General features: G+C 39.6%; 5 protein-coding genes across 5 annotated transcripts; 4 read left to right on the top strand and 1 right to left on the bottom strand.

Annotated features, from left to right (window-relative positions):
- The first annotated feature begins 65 nt into the window (after positions 1-65).
- LOC126788825 (probable hexosyltransferase MUCI70) lies at positions 66-2,673 on the top strand. The gene is made up of 4 exons (XM_050514837.1): positions 66-312; positions 400-603; positions 714-1,274; positions 2,013-2,673. The coding sequence occupies exons 1-4, from the start codon at positions 66-68 to the stop codon at positions 2,375-2,377; spliced, it is 1,377 nt and encodes a 458-aa protein (XP_050370794.1). The 3' UTR covers positions 2,378-2,673.
- A 452-nt stretch (positions 2,674-3,125) lies between these two features.
- LOC126785912 (uncharacterized) lies at positions 3,126-3,593 on the top strand. Its single transcript, XM_050511592.1, has one exon. The coding sequence runs from the start codon at positions 3,126-3,128 to the stop codon at positions 3,591-3,593; it is 468 nt and encodes a 155-aa protein (XP_050367549.1).
- A 3,378-nt stretch (positions 3,594-6,971) lies between these two features.
- Positions 6,972-7,421, top strand: LOC126785907 (uncharacterized). The gene has a single exon (XM_050511586.1). The coding sequence runs from the start codon at positions 6,972-6,974 to the stop codon at positions 7,419-7,421; it is 450 nt and encodes a 149-aa protein (XP_050367543.1).
- A 611-nt stretch (positions 7,422-8,032) lies between these two features.
- On the bottom strand, positions 8,033-10,151 carry LOC126788823 (nuclear intron maturase 1, mitochondrial). Its single transcript, XM_050514835.1, has one exon. It carries the CDS (start codon positions 10,149-10,151, stop codon positions 8,046-8,048), a length of 2,106 nt encoding a protein of 701 aa, XP_050370792.1. The 3' UTR covers positions 8,033-8,045.
- A 1,156-nt stretch (positions 10,152-11,307) lies between these two features.
- LOC126785905 (KRR1 small subunit processome component-like) lies at positions 11,308-13,558 on the top strand. The gene is made up of 5 exons (XM_050511583.1): positions 11,308-11,422; positions 11,530-11,615; positions 11,714-11,824; positions 11,990-12,085; positions 13,364-13,558. The coding sequence occupies exons 1-5, from the start codon at positions 11,308-11,310 to the stop codon at positions 13,556-13,558; spliced, it is 603 nt and encodes a 200-aa protein (XP_050367540.1).
- The last annotated feature ends 95 nt before the right edge of the window (positions 13,559-13,653 follow it).

Here is a 13,653-nt window from a genome sequence, read left to right as displayed (position 1 = left end):
ATAAAATAAAAAAAGAAGGAAGAGTTTGTGTATAAATCAAAGGCGAGCATTCTTATGATAATGTTATGGGGAAAGTAACGTCCACTCCTCTGCTCTTTCAATCAAAGCTGGTCTGTTTCTCTCTTCTCTACCTCTTCACCTCTCTGTTTTTAGCTCTATACACCTCTCTCTCCCAATCCAAATGCCTCTTCAGATCTTCACCTTTCGACCCAATTCAAACCCCTCTCTTCTCCTACCCTCCCAATTATGGAGAACACAAGTATGCAATCCCAACCCAACGTAAATCTTGCTCTTCTCGTGTCTATTTCTCAGGTACCCTCTAGCTCTGTATCTTTTCAGTTTTAGCATTTGGTGATTTAATATATGAATTTTTGTTAATGGTTTTGGCTCTTATGTCAGATTACTGGAAGGTCTTGAAGGAGATCCAGAATTTGTGCAAGACTTCTTCGTGGAATTCATCGGGTTTGAGGTATATGCAGGGGAAGTCTGAGACTTTTGGAGGAAATTTCAGTACCCAAAATAGAATATCTTATTTTGTTCATTACAATGAGAGCACTGAAGTCCCTTGTGGGCTCCTAAGAAAATTTCCAGTTAATGATTCTGGTTAGTTTGATTGGTACTGAAGCAAGTTCTGTTATAAAGTCGCAATCTTTTTTTTCTCTCTTTCTTGTCTAACAATTTAGAACTAAGAATGATGCTTATGTGTAATACAGATAGAGCTGCCATGGAAGAGTGTAAAGGACTTGTAGTAGTCTCGGCTATATTCAATGATCATGATAAAATAAGACAACCTATGGGGATTGGATCGAAAACCCTTGAGAATGTATGTTTCTTTATGTTTATAGATGAGGTAACCCTCAAAGGATTTTATCAGCATCACTTGATTCCAGAAAAATCCGATAACTATAAAATTGGTGTATGGAGAACTGTCAAGGTTTTGAGCAAGGGATTGTACGAGAATCCGGCAATGAATGGTGTGATACCAAAGTATTTAGTTCATAGACTTTTCCCACACGCCAAATACAGCATTTGGGTGGATGCAAAAATGCAGCTGATGGTAGATCCATTACTTTTGATTCATACCCTTGTTGTGAAAGAGAACGCTGACATGGCGATTTCAAAACACCCTTACTATGTTCATACTATGGAAGAAGCAATGGCGACGGCGAGGTGGAAGAAATGGTGGGACGTTGATGGATTGAAGAGGCAAATGGAGACTTACTGTGAGAATGGTTTGGTGCCCTGGACTCCTGATAAGCTTCCATATCCCTCAGGTAATTTTCGAGTATAGTTTATATTTTTTGGGATTGCTGAAGCTTGTCTAAATTCTACTGTGGAACTACTTTAGGCAATTTAAGTTGTGACTTGTGACGTCTTTTATAGAGTTGGGTGGTCTCGTGGCGACCACATTTTAGTGTTCTCTGTTTAGGAGGCAACTTGATTTTTATCCAAAATTCCTCAAAGCCAAATTGTTGTTGGTTAAAGTCTTAAAGATTGCTATGATCCAAATGCTTGCTCTGTTTTTGGTGCTTAGTAAGGAAGCTCTTAATGTGAGTTAAGGAGAGAAAGTTCTAGCCTGAGATTTCAGAGGCACTGATAATAACCCTGAGCTATGTTGTCAGTTCTATAAGAACACTGGATTTTTTTTCTCATTTTTCTTTCAGGAGGCATATTTATATTTATTGCGAGAGATGAACTGTGGTAATTTTCTTCTGTATGTATGGCTTTCAAATTGTAAACATGAGGGGAATATTGTTTTCAGGAGGTAGGTGCAATTAAACTTGGTGAAAGCTGGTCCTGAACTTGAAAGAAATGTGCTGATCCAGTGTGGTCCAGAAATTATAATTTAGGTTGACCCTATTTGTAAACTGTGTTACATTACATTGAAATGTGATTGACAAAATGCAGATGCATTTCATAGACATCATAATGAATGAATTTGCTTATTGTTTCGCACTATATAATCGCAATCTTTTCATACAAATGATCACTTTGATCTTGGTACTTGGCAGATGTACCAGATAGTGCTGTGATTCTGAGGAAACATGGACTGAGGAGCAACCTATTCTCCTGCCTATTGTTTAATGAGATGGAGGCATTTAACCCAAGAGACCAATTAGCCTTTGCATATGTGAGAGACCTCATGAGCCCAAGGCTGAAGCTGAATATGTTTTCAGTTGAAGTGTTTGAGCAAATTGCTGTAGAATACAGGCACAATCTTAAGCCTGGAGCTGGTACCAGTGAAGGTGAATCTAAAGGAGAACCCAAAACTAAAAAGACCAGAAGGGCAGGCAATGATTTGTTGTATGTCAATGGCAGCTGTTGCAGTAAGTGTCAAAGGTATCTGTTGGAGATGTGGGGGGAATCCCCTGGTTGATGTTGTCTGTACCAGAAACTCAGAAAGGTAATAGAAAAGGAATAAACAAGAGAAGGGAGGGGCAAGGAGAGCAGAGTACATAGAAGAGAATAGAAAATAAGACAAAGGCCGAGCAACTACTTTGGAGGCTTTTAACAACATATACAGTGACAAGTTGATAAAGGCATTTTCTTTCTTGTAAATGTGATTGTTCTTTTTGGTGGGTGTTGTTGACAGGTCATGTAATTCTGTAGTGAAATCATGCTGCCAAAATATTTGAACTCTTGAATCATGGAGAGATTCTGCATTTAAATCGCAGGAAACTATATACACAAAATGTTTATAGTACGTATTTGTCAATTGCCATTATAATATATTTACCTCTTCTGCTATGAATAGTAACATTTGACTTGGTTAATTGGTGATCTCATGCTCTCATTTGAGATATATGTACCCGTGTTTGAGATATTTTGGAAATCTCTTGGTTAATTATATTTTTGCGTTCATTTGAGATCTATACCTATGGCAGATATTTGTGATTTTTTGCACTTACGTCATACCACAGGCATTCCAACGAACATCACAAATTTAGAAGATGAGCCCAAATTCCAAATGGTCATATCTATTAGAAGACACCATATATTTTCTCATGCATGCAACTCGCATCAACCAGAAACACCCACAATCTCCACAATTCCATCTCCATTCCCAAATTCTCTAATCTATCTCTCTCTCTCTCTCTCTCTCTCTCTGATCACAGCCACCAAAAATGTCAGGCCATCAGCTGATCGCGACCCACAGAGACGGCGCCGAGATCCATCACGGCGAAGACATATGCAAGCAAAAGTCTCACCAGCTCCTCGACAAGATGCATCTTCCGCGTGGCCTCCTTCCTCTAGACGACGTCGTCGAGTTTGGCTACAACGCCACCTCGGGGTTCGTGTGGCTCAAGCAGAAGAAGCGAAAGGAGCACCGGTTCCACGCCGTCGGACGCACGGTTTCGTACGACGCGGATGTCATGGGGTTTGTGGAGGAGCATCGTATGAGGCGTCTCAGTGGGGTTAAGAGTAAGGAGATTTTTATCTGGGTGTCAATTTCCGATATCTATGTGGATCCGACTACTGATCCCGACAAGATCACGTTCGCCAACGGCTCTGGTATGTCGAGGTCATTCCCGATCACGGCGTTTCAGCTTGAAGAAGGTGGAGCTGGAAGTGGTAATAATGGGAAAAAGTAAAAGGCTCAGCTTGTTCTTATGAAAATGGTAATGTTATAGGTCAAATGGATTGTCAATTCCCTTTTTGATTATTTTGTAATACTATGTAAAACCACACTAACGATATAATGATATTATGCATATTGAGATTTGATCCTCTCATTTATGATCGTCTGTTAATAATTATTTGATTAATAATTGTAAGACTGCATTTTGTCGATGTGGACTTCGCCCTTCCCTTCCCTTCCCTCCAAGCTTCAAATCCTAGTTCCTGAATCCATATCAGAAATCAGAAACACGAAACACGTTCAAGGACAGATTGGGGTCCTGTTCATGGCTAACTGCTGAAACAGCTAAGGTTGTAAATGGTGGTGTAATGTGGTAATGACTAAACTAAGTTGAGAAATAGCTATTAAGACCAGTCTGGTAGAGAGATTAATTCCATAGTTTTATGCAATACAGCTATTATGATTGAGCTGGAAATCATGGCAAAGGAACTGGTTTTTTCTTCAGATATGCCATACAATAAAATGTCTGTCCATACATACAATCCTCGTCACTGTTTACTCATAATAGACATCTGAACCTAACAATTGCACTTTATAATCTAATTATTTGGCATACCTGCTCGATGATAACTCATAAACAAAGAGACAGAGTTTGGAAGATCAATGTTCTTTCACTTCTTTGATATTTCAGGAGTAAAACAAATGAAACTAATCACTCTAAAGCATATAGAACAAGAATCACCTGACGAATGAAAAAGGTTTGAAGAGACACATGTGCCAATTCTCTCTTTCTGTTGGGGTATCGCCCATCTGCACATAGTTCCTATTCATACCGATGGTGGCTTCTGAACCTCGCACTCCTTTTCCTCTAGATTATGTATCCATTTGGTTGAAGAATTGTGAGATGGGTCAAGGTATTAAAAGTCATTTACCCATTAGTCTCTTTGTCATCTCGGCCAACCTTTCATCCATTTCAAGGAGACTCTGACTCCAGCTTTTAGGGTGGGCAGGGGCAGGGGCAGGGATGGTCTCTAGAGGCCGGACTTGAGGAGTAGGCATGAAAAATTGGCAGAAAATCAGAGTAGATATCACAGTACCTGCATGCTTCCTCACCATCCCAACCCAAAATTGACGAAAAGCATGAAATTTCGACTTTGGCTTTGCACACAAGGGGCACGAGCGACTTAACTCGGATGGCCACTGAAGTAAGCAGCGTCCATGATAACAGTGAGAGCAAGGCAAGCGAGTAAGTTGTTGAACTCCACTGTCAGATTCGAAAAAGCTCTCCATGCACAAAACACAGGAGGAGGTGGTCTTATGTTCTATAGCTCTCAGTTTCTTAAAACCATATTCAACGAATGTTGATGATTCAGCAGTAGGATTGAGCTCCGTCGCTTCATAACCATAGCTACTCACAGTGCGTAACCGCAGAGCGAGGCTGTGCACGGCGACGATAATAGACAACTTGGGGCCAGCTCCATCAACTGCCTGAAACAATTGTACAATAATAGCAGGCTGCTGAGGTTCTGGCACACCCCAATCATCTAGAACCTCTGCAAAAAGAGCAGTGTGCTTCTTCCTTTTTGGCAAGTGCCTGAGAGACGAGAGGCTGATCCAAACGTGAGAGTCCGTCCAGATTGGGGACTCTTCATAAGTAACATCTCTTGCAACTGGAGTTTCCTCATAGGCGTCTTCATCAATCCAACCACTGCCGGTAAGCTCGTAGAGCTGCAATCTGATCAGAACCATTCCTCTTCGGGTTTCATCAAAGAATTCAATAGACATTTCGTGCCTTGCTTCGCTAAGAAAGTAGCGACTCTCCGTAGTCATGGTTGAAGATCAGCTAGCTAGAAGTAAAAAAAACGATCATCAATAATCCAAGAGGTGCATCAGTTCAACCCTAATTAACTATTAATCGACCATTTTCAATAAGCTTAGTATGGTTCTTATTCATTCAGAAATCAGAATGCAATTTGTGAATCGTTGCGCTGCTTCCCCAATCATCCTTACAAAAATACTCACATCTATATATCTTCTAATTGTTACTAGTGATCGATGTGTACGTGTATGCATTAAAGAAAGAAAATTCAGAACTACAACACCATCAGCACTCTAAAGTAAACACAGTTGGAATTTGCCCAAAAGATCGACAACAGAAACAAAGACAATCGCTTAAAGGTATATTTCTATTCTTTCTTTCTAAACCTAAATAAAATGAACCAAAATCAAATGATCCCCATACTAAGGGTTAGTGCAGTGTACCTACTAGCTGATAGGTCGTTGCGCTGCTGTCTTCTTTAAAATGACATGGAGATTGGAGAAAGGAGCAACGTTAGATTATAAGGGCGATTCGCATATGCAGCCTTCCTTACCCTATCTAATTTATTAAGAGTTATTAGGAGATCTTTCTAGCACTAAAGATAAGAAATTATTTTCAATCAGAAATTTAGAATATTTGAAATATATAAGTATTCTTGTTCCGCAAGTAACAAATACAGTAATATAATTTCAATTAGGTCCTCATAGCTCTTTCAAATTTATAATTATTGTATGGATGTCTCTATAGAAACAAACGGTGCCCTCCCTTTCTTTCCTTAAACAGTGGTGATTCATGGCGACTTTGCAAATTGCAACCATGACCACATTTAGCTAGGCCTACATAGCACTGTAGGTGTAAATCTTCTTTAGGGTCGTTGGGTGAGTAAAAAAGTCATAATTTTTTTTATAGACTATCATATAAAATGGCAAACACCAGATCATAGTTAGTTTAAGTTAAATAATCTTAACGATTCTGTATAGAGTGACCTTGCTATTTTGTTATTACAGTAGCTAGAGATGTTGAGGCCTTGAGGGTAGTCCTTCATTTGCTGCAAATAAGAACTTTGTTTTTGGGTGTTATAGTGGCAGAAGCTACGGCTCTTCGTGATGGTCGTCAACCTTGCTCTATAATTACTTAAAACATTTTTGTGAAAGGTGATTCCAAATCTTGATGGGCTATATTCAGGGCATGATAGATATTCCTTGAAAAGTTCAAACTCCTGGTGGCTAATAACAAAACTATGGCTGAACAATTCTCGTCCATCTGTTTTAGATATATTTTTAGGAAAGCAAGTTATGTGCCGAACTTAGCATCGTTGTATCATGATTCTCAAATGCTGTAGACAAAAGAGTTTCTTTGTCTTTTCTAATCTGTGTCTCCAACGTTCCGTCTGGATCTGTTGGAAGGAGTTTGTTTCTCAAGATTTCGTTTTGTAATTTCTTTCCCTAACAAAGTGTTGCGTACAAGCAGCAAATTGAAGCAGAACAATTAAATAGATCTTAGAGCAACAACCCTGTTCAGTTTCCTCTAGGTAGCTCTCAATTCGATCTTGTCAATTGCTCTAGATCAAATATGGCTTCAGAACTGATCAAAAGTTATAGAAATGAGGCCGAGATTTACCAAGGTGAAGCTGTCTGCAAGCAGAAGTTCAATGAACTTTGGGAAGAGTTTTGTCTTCCCAAAGGTGTCCTGCGATCAGACATAGAGGAGATGGGGCACCACCGACCTTCAGGCTTCGTTTGGTTGAAGCAGAAGAAGAAAAAGGAGCACAAGTTCAAGAGCATTGACAAGACTATCGTCTATGGTCCTGAGCTCACAATGTTCGTTGAGAAAGGTAAGATCAAGAAACTCACGGGTTGTGACAACAAGGAAATGTGCTTCCGAATCTCTGTTTCTGAAATCTGCTTCAAAGATCCTGCTCTAGAGAAGCTTAGCTTTAAAACTTCCACTGGCCTATCAGGAACATACCTAGCTTCAGAATTTCAGGACGAGGATGACGAAAACAAGAAAAGCAAGCACTAAAGTCTGTAGTTCTTTACCACTCAAAGGATTCAGAGACGTCTAAGCAATAAATATACTTATAATAAGGTTGTATGGGCTATGCATGTATATCAAGGTTATCTTTTATTAGAATTCTCTATGATTTGTGAAGCATGAAAGTTGGTTGTGGTAAATACTGTAATGAGTGTATCTTCCATACAAATGTCAAAATCACAACAGAAAATATTCAAAAGCTTACCGGAGACTCCTTGTCGATCATTTGACTCATATGATCCATAGAATTAAGTTGAATATCTTCACTTGTGAGTTGTGATCTCTATCAAAGCACCTAAAACCAGATAAATGCCTTCAATCATTAAAATGATTTCTTGCCAAGCGAAAAAGTACTCTTGGCAGACTATTTGAGGAAATGCTATCGAACAATTGACCAGCTATTCATATGTAACAATCAAATCCCAAATCACAGTCTTTCCTTCTCAGTCCAGCTACAGCTACAAGAAACTAGCCACCGAAATAAGTATAATACTATATAGTGGTTAGCTCAGACCTTTCAGGGAAGTGGACAATTGCCATTAGCATTTGAGCAGGTCTTTGCCTGGTCAACAATCAAAGGAAGTTTCATATTCGGCTCTCTGATAGATTTCATCATGTACCATGGATTTCCAAGCCATCATGTTTTCGTTTCCTTTTCTCCTTTAGCAGATAGTTCCGAACCCCAACGGATTTGAAATGCCACAGAAGTGCAGAGATTTCATCTTGAGGCAAACTCAAACCATCTCTTTTAATTGATCTATGTAAGGCACAGAAGAACTTTGGGTCTTCGAGTCTGATGTAGTCTTGTAACAGCCTCTCATGATCTGGAACCCAATTCCTAGGAAATGGCGAGTAATCACAAGATGGGATCGAGGACATGTGAGAGAACCGGACTCCTTCAATTGCATCAACAAGTCCCATCCGTAATAGATCAGAATACTCAGGTGCAGAGTTGTTACTGCTCTCCCTCAGTGGACGACTGAGATCACGGGTAGCTATACTATAAACTTTGGCTCTTGATTTTAGTCTATACCTTGCAGCATACAGTTTAGCCAAAGAGCTGCGAATTACATAGGCACAAAAGCCAACAACTTTCTTACGATTATCAGCATATCTGTACCAATCAGCCATGGTCTCCAATAACTTATTCATCTGGGAGTTAGTATGTGCTTGACTCGAGTAAAGCATTGGAGTGCAAGGCAATGGCTCAGGATCTTTATCACCCTTAACAAATGCGAGCCGCCGGAATTGGCGAATACATTGTTGTAAGCTAGCAGTAACTGAAAGCAAAGTTCCTACACCTTTCTCACTCACAACATTACCTCCAGTGGCCGTGTACCTAAGTGTAGGGTGTATAACCCTCCTGCAAATTATATGGTCCAAAAACTGAATCCCCCTAGTTATGTGTTCAATCTCCAACTTAGAATTATCCAACCTTAATCCGAATCTTCTCTCACAAAACTCAATGATCTGCTTTCTCATATCCACTGCATCCTCTCTAGGCCCCCGAATACCAATCAAGAAATGACCCCCATACCTAATGTAATCCATTTTCCTTGTTTTCTCATTCCCACTCGCAGGCACAAACTCCGGCCAAGCCGGGTTATGACACCCATCATTTATCGAATTTTTCCATATCGAATCACTCTCAGACGGCCTAAAAAACTCGACAATCTTCTCTTCCATTACCTTATCCAACTCATTAAGACACACATTAGCAAGTAAAGGACTCAAAATTCCACAGTTCCCATAACAAGGTACCTTAGCTGCTTCCTCAGGAGCAAAATTGAAAAACGTTCTAAGCCAATACGGGTCCGGTTTCGCCTCCTTCTCATTCAAAATCCTCTTCTTCTTCGAAACCTTCTTTAACTTCTTCTTCTTCTTCCTCGGCCACTGCACCTCACCATCACCACATTGTACCCGATTTGGCGCCCTGAGTGCTGATTTCACTAGCCCCAATATCTTCCTGTCCCCAACAGCCTGCTGCAAGCACCCCATCACCACATTCCTATCCACATTGTCGAAAACCTCACTGACATCTCCCTTCAGAAACCACAAGTACCCTGCAAAGTTGCTCCGGATGGTCCGGATAACCGTGTGGGCATTCCTGCCGGGGCGAAAAGCGTGTGACTTAGGCGAGAATCGCGCCTCGAAAACCGGCTCAAGGATCATCAGCAGCACCTCCTGCACGACCCGGTCCTGGAAGCAAGGCTCGTCAGAGTCGAGAATAGCCTGGAGCTTCTTCTTGGAGACTACCTGGGTGGCGGGCTTGTCGATGGGGCTCCGGATGAGCTGGTTGGGCTTGCTGTTCCAGGCGTAGGTGCCTTTGATGACGGCGTTGCGGAGGGAGAGGAGGTCGTGGAGGACGTGGGAGTGGACGGCGTTGCGGGGAGGGAAGGTGCCGGTGACGTGGGCGCAGCAGCGCTGGTAGGCGAGGAGCCAGAGGTCGAATTTGGAGAGGAAGCCGGTGAGGTTGGGGAAGGCGGCGGCGGCGGGCGGAGAGGAGAAGGATTTGACCCAGAGATTGGTGCAGATTTCGATTGGGTCTTGCTTGAGGAGGGCGTAGGGGTCTTGGTGGTCGGGTTTGGGAGGTGAGGGGGTGAGGGAAGAAGAGAGCTGGCGGGAGAAAGATGAAGGTATGGGGAATTGGGAGGTGCAGTGGAGGTGTTCGACGAAAGGTCGCAGTGAGAAGATGAAGCGCGGGACGGCCTTTCCCATATCCACTCAAAATGGGAACTCATTCGACCTATACTAGATATTATGTGGCCAGGTGAAGCTGTAAAAGAAGTTTTTACCATTAACTACAATGGGTTTTACCTTCTTCTTCTTTTTTCAACTTTTGTTGAGAAATTTTCGGCAAACGCATGACAAGTTTTTTTAAAAAAAAATCAAAATCACACGGTTTTCATAAAGAAAAAATTTAGGCTCGAAGACCTTTCCTTATCGAGATTCCTCCTTTATGACCTCAAAGATTAGATTGAGATTCCACTCAAATGAGATTTGGGGTATATGTAGTAATTATCAAAAAGGAAACTCTCGGCACTTATGGCATGATTAGTTGCGTATTAAGCAAGTAAGCAGGGGCGGACCCTAGGTGTATGGTCAGGTGGACTCAAGTCCACCACTCACATTTTGGGAAAATAAAATCTTCTACTATATATTTTATGTATAGAGTAAGGCTTCTAGAGTTCTAGTTTATACATTAGTAATTAAAAAATGTATTAATGATTTTATATAATTTATAATAAAAAAAACCCCTCAATCTCTTTGGTCGAGATCATGATGAAACAATGACGGACTAACAAATTTGTCACTTTTTCTCTTTGTCTCAAACTCACTCTCTTTCTCTCTTGCAGTTTGTCGTATTAAGTTTCTTCAATTTGAAGACTCAATTCTAATGTAATTTATTATATTTCAATTTTAAACATTGGAGCTAAGAACTTAAAATAGGATAATATCTACGTTAACATATTCATTAGTTAGCAGAGCGTGTAATATGCTATAGTAGAATATTGAAGATTTATCGAACTGTAGAGTTCACTCTTGTCTGTTATTGCATTTGAGAGATTAACTTTTATATTCCACCTTGATTAATAAAGTCCTCAAGCACCGTCGCAAATTTTTTCGTTACAAAATTCAAGTCCACCTAATGTTGAATTTCTAGGTCCACCACTCTGCAAGTAAGTATATTCCTACTTAATCAAGGATAGGAGTGGAATCCTACCCAATCAAGGTGAGAGTCATTTTATTGCTCCTATATATATAAGCCCTCTCACTCTTTCTTCTTCGGCACAACAGCTTTGCCCTTTCAAACTCGCACACACTCTTTCAGTCTTTTTCCTGGATTAATTGGTTTGACACCCAGCCAAAGGCCATGGCTGCAATGGAGAACAGCGACCCAAAGGCGGACCAAATCGAAGTGGAGATGTCTGAGTTCGAGAATGACTTTAATGTCATCTCTTACACCAAGTTCTACGACGAATTCCTCGGTACGTACGTTTCTTCACCATAATACGTATACACTAATATATTCAAGTAGACAATTGTTTTTCTCATATCTGAGCCTTTGCGCGCATTACATTAATTGTGCATGTAGAGGTGGATTTGCTGCAAGAAAGCTGGCCAAAAGTGGAGTCTTCGATCTCTAAAAGACTATGGCATGTCATGCACAACCTGGATGTAGTACGTGTCAAATCGTTCTAATGGAAAACTTGATTGAGTTTGTAACTTTGTGTTGTTTCGCCTATATATCAAGTTGACGTACTTGTAACTTGGCTCAGGTAGAGGGAAAAAGGAAAGTCTCCCGAGCCACTAAGCATGAGGACCCAGATATTATTCTTAGGGGCATGGATGTTTTGGAGCTTTTGTCTAGAAGTGTTCCAGCAGAATGGGTAAAATGGCTGATCTTTTGTTAATTATCTCGTTTAAAATATAATTTGACACTTAAGCCACTGATATTGAAAACTGAAAAATCAAGGAAAATAATTTTTTTTGGTTTGAACCTTATTTTTTTTGTATTCATTTTCTAATTTGAGTGCACACCCTTTTGATTTCAGGCATTACTAGCACTGGATTGCAGTTTCCAGTATGAAATAATTGAGATTGGGAATCAAGATGAGGGGATATGCAACGTGTATGGCGGTATCACCAAGGTGGGTGATGATTAATTTCCATATTATTATTTTAGTCGATCTATTGATTCTTCTTAATTAAAATGCATTCGAATTCTCTCTAGTTGTACGTTGAGTGAACTTTTAATGTTAATATTGCCATATGTGGTCCATAAAACTCTATCTTGTTTAAGGTTTAGGGTTGGACAACAAGATCATGACTAATGCGACGTTAATATAATGGTTTTGCAGACCTTGGATGTTAAGTATATTGTAACATAGAGAGTACAGCTTTTGTGATTAAGGTTTGAGGGTTAATTACTGAAACAAGTGAGGATTCATTATATATAGGGTTTAGCATTGTAAACCAACCAGTAAATTTTTTCTTTGATGTCGATCAGAAAGGGTTTAGTGAAGCAGGATTAATGAATCTAAAGGGTACATGAGGAATGAGTGCGCGCACAAATGAGTAGAAAAAATGTGTTAGCTTTAATGATAACATGAGCCATGAGGAATATTAGTTTAATTTGCTTAATTCTTCTGCCTGGTTCATAATATGCCAGACTAAATCCTCTCATCAACAGTTCTTAGATGCCCAAAAGATCATTTTTCACCTTTTTTCTGATATATACTAATTTTTTCAGGAGAAATTTATTTCTCGAAGGAAGAAGCTTATGGATGACTGTCATACAGGTGCATAGTTTACTTTATTCATACATAATTTACATTTTAACTGATTTCTGCGCACTCAAATAAAGTTTTTTTTTTTTACATCTTCTCTATGCCTTGCTCAACCTGGTTTGCTAATACTGCAAATATACTTTGGATGCAGGCACTGTTTGAACTGACGGATTGTGAAATTTTAATAAGGGCGAGTTATTTTGTTATGTTTATCAGTTTATGGTTATGACTGATTTCTTTTTACTGGTGGTGAATGTGAATATCACGTACAAGTGAGTATCTAAGAAAATTTTAGAAATTTATAAACTAAAGCAGAATACATTCTCATACATATATGATAAAAAAAATTGTCGTCATTGTGATAAAACAAATCATTATTTAGGTAATTGTAGTTCTATTATAGGTAATTATTTCACTTATAATATTTTACCGACTTGTAAACATAGTAATTTTGTTCAATGAAATGTAAATGTGTAAAGCGAATGTGATAAATTTGTTGTCAATGTCGTAATTTAGTTCAATTACGTTATTGTCAATGTGATAATTTTATTCTATTAGTGTAAAATAATAGTATGATATACTCATATACATTCCAGGACCATAGACAACCCCATAAGTTTCTAATTTCTATGAATATAGGGAAATACCGTTGCTGTGATTGGTTCACTCCAAGGAATAAATATGATCGGAAAATTTGTGGAAGACTGCATTGCTCATGGTGTGCCTCTTGCCCCCCGTGTGCGGATGATTAGAAAGAAGACTCAACCGAAGAAGGATGCGAGGGTTAAGATGACAAGTGAAGTGATGCGGAGTCTCGAGGCTTTGCGTGTCTGAATCGTCATATATATGTACGTGTTCATCATTATGTTATCTGAACAACTAGCTAGAGACATATGCCCATTTTAATGATGTTATATATGATGAGTATC

Source organism: Argentina anserina, chromosome 3, assembly GCF_933775445.1.
Source record: "Argentina anserina chromosome 3, drPotAnse1.1, whole genome shotgun sequence".
Taxonomy (NCBI): Eukaryota; Viridiplantae; Streptophyta; class Magnoliopsida; order Rosales; family Rosaceae; genus Argentina; species Argentina anserina.
This window is presented reverse-complemented; position numbering and strand designations above follow the sequence as displayed.

Bases quoted from the DNA above. Each gene is read 5' to 3' on its own strand.
- LOC126788825 (XM_050514837.1), top strand. From the start codon at position 66: ATGGGGAAAGTAACGTCCACTCCTCTGCTCTTTCAATCAAAGCTGGTC. The intron at 313-399 runs GTACCCTCTAGC...CTCTTATGTCAG, and splicing joins TTCTCGTGTCTATTTCTCAG to ATTACTGGAAGGTCTTGAAG. The intron at 604-713 runs GTTAGTTTGATT...TGTGTAATACAG, and splicing joins ATTTCCAGTTAATGATTCTG to ATAGAGCTGCCATGGAAGAG.
- LOC126785912 (XM_050511592.1), top strand. From the start codon at position 3,126: ATGTCAGGCCATCAGCTGATCGCGACCCACAGAGACGGCGCCGAGATC.
- LOC126785907 (XM_050511586.1), top strand. From the start codon at position 6,972: ATGGCTTCAGAACTGATCAAAAGTTATAGAAATGAGGCCGAGATTTAC.
- LOC126788823 (XM_050514835.1), bottom strand. From the start codon at position 10,151: ATGGGAAAGGCCGTCCCGCGCTTCATCTTCTCACTGCGACCTTTCGTC.
- LOC126785905 (XM_050511583.1), top strand. From the start codon at position 11,308: ATGGCTGCAATGGAGAACAGCGACCCAAAGGCGGACCAAATCGAAGTG. The intron at 11,825-11,989 runs GTAAAATGGCTG...TTTTGATTTCAG, and splicing joins GAAGTGTTCCAGCAGAATGG to GCATTACTAGCACTGGATTG. The intron at 12,086-13,363 runs GTGGGTGATGAT...CTATGAATATAG, and splicing joins TGTATGGCGGTATCACCAAG to GGAAATACCGTTGCTGTGAT.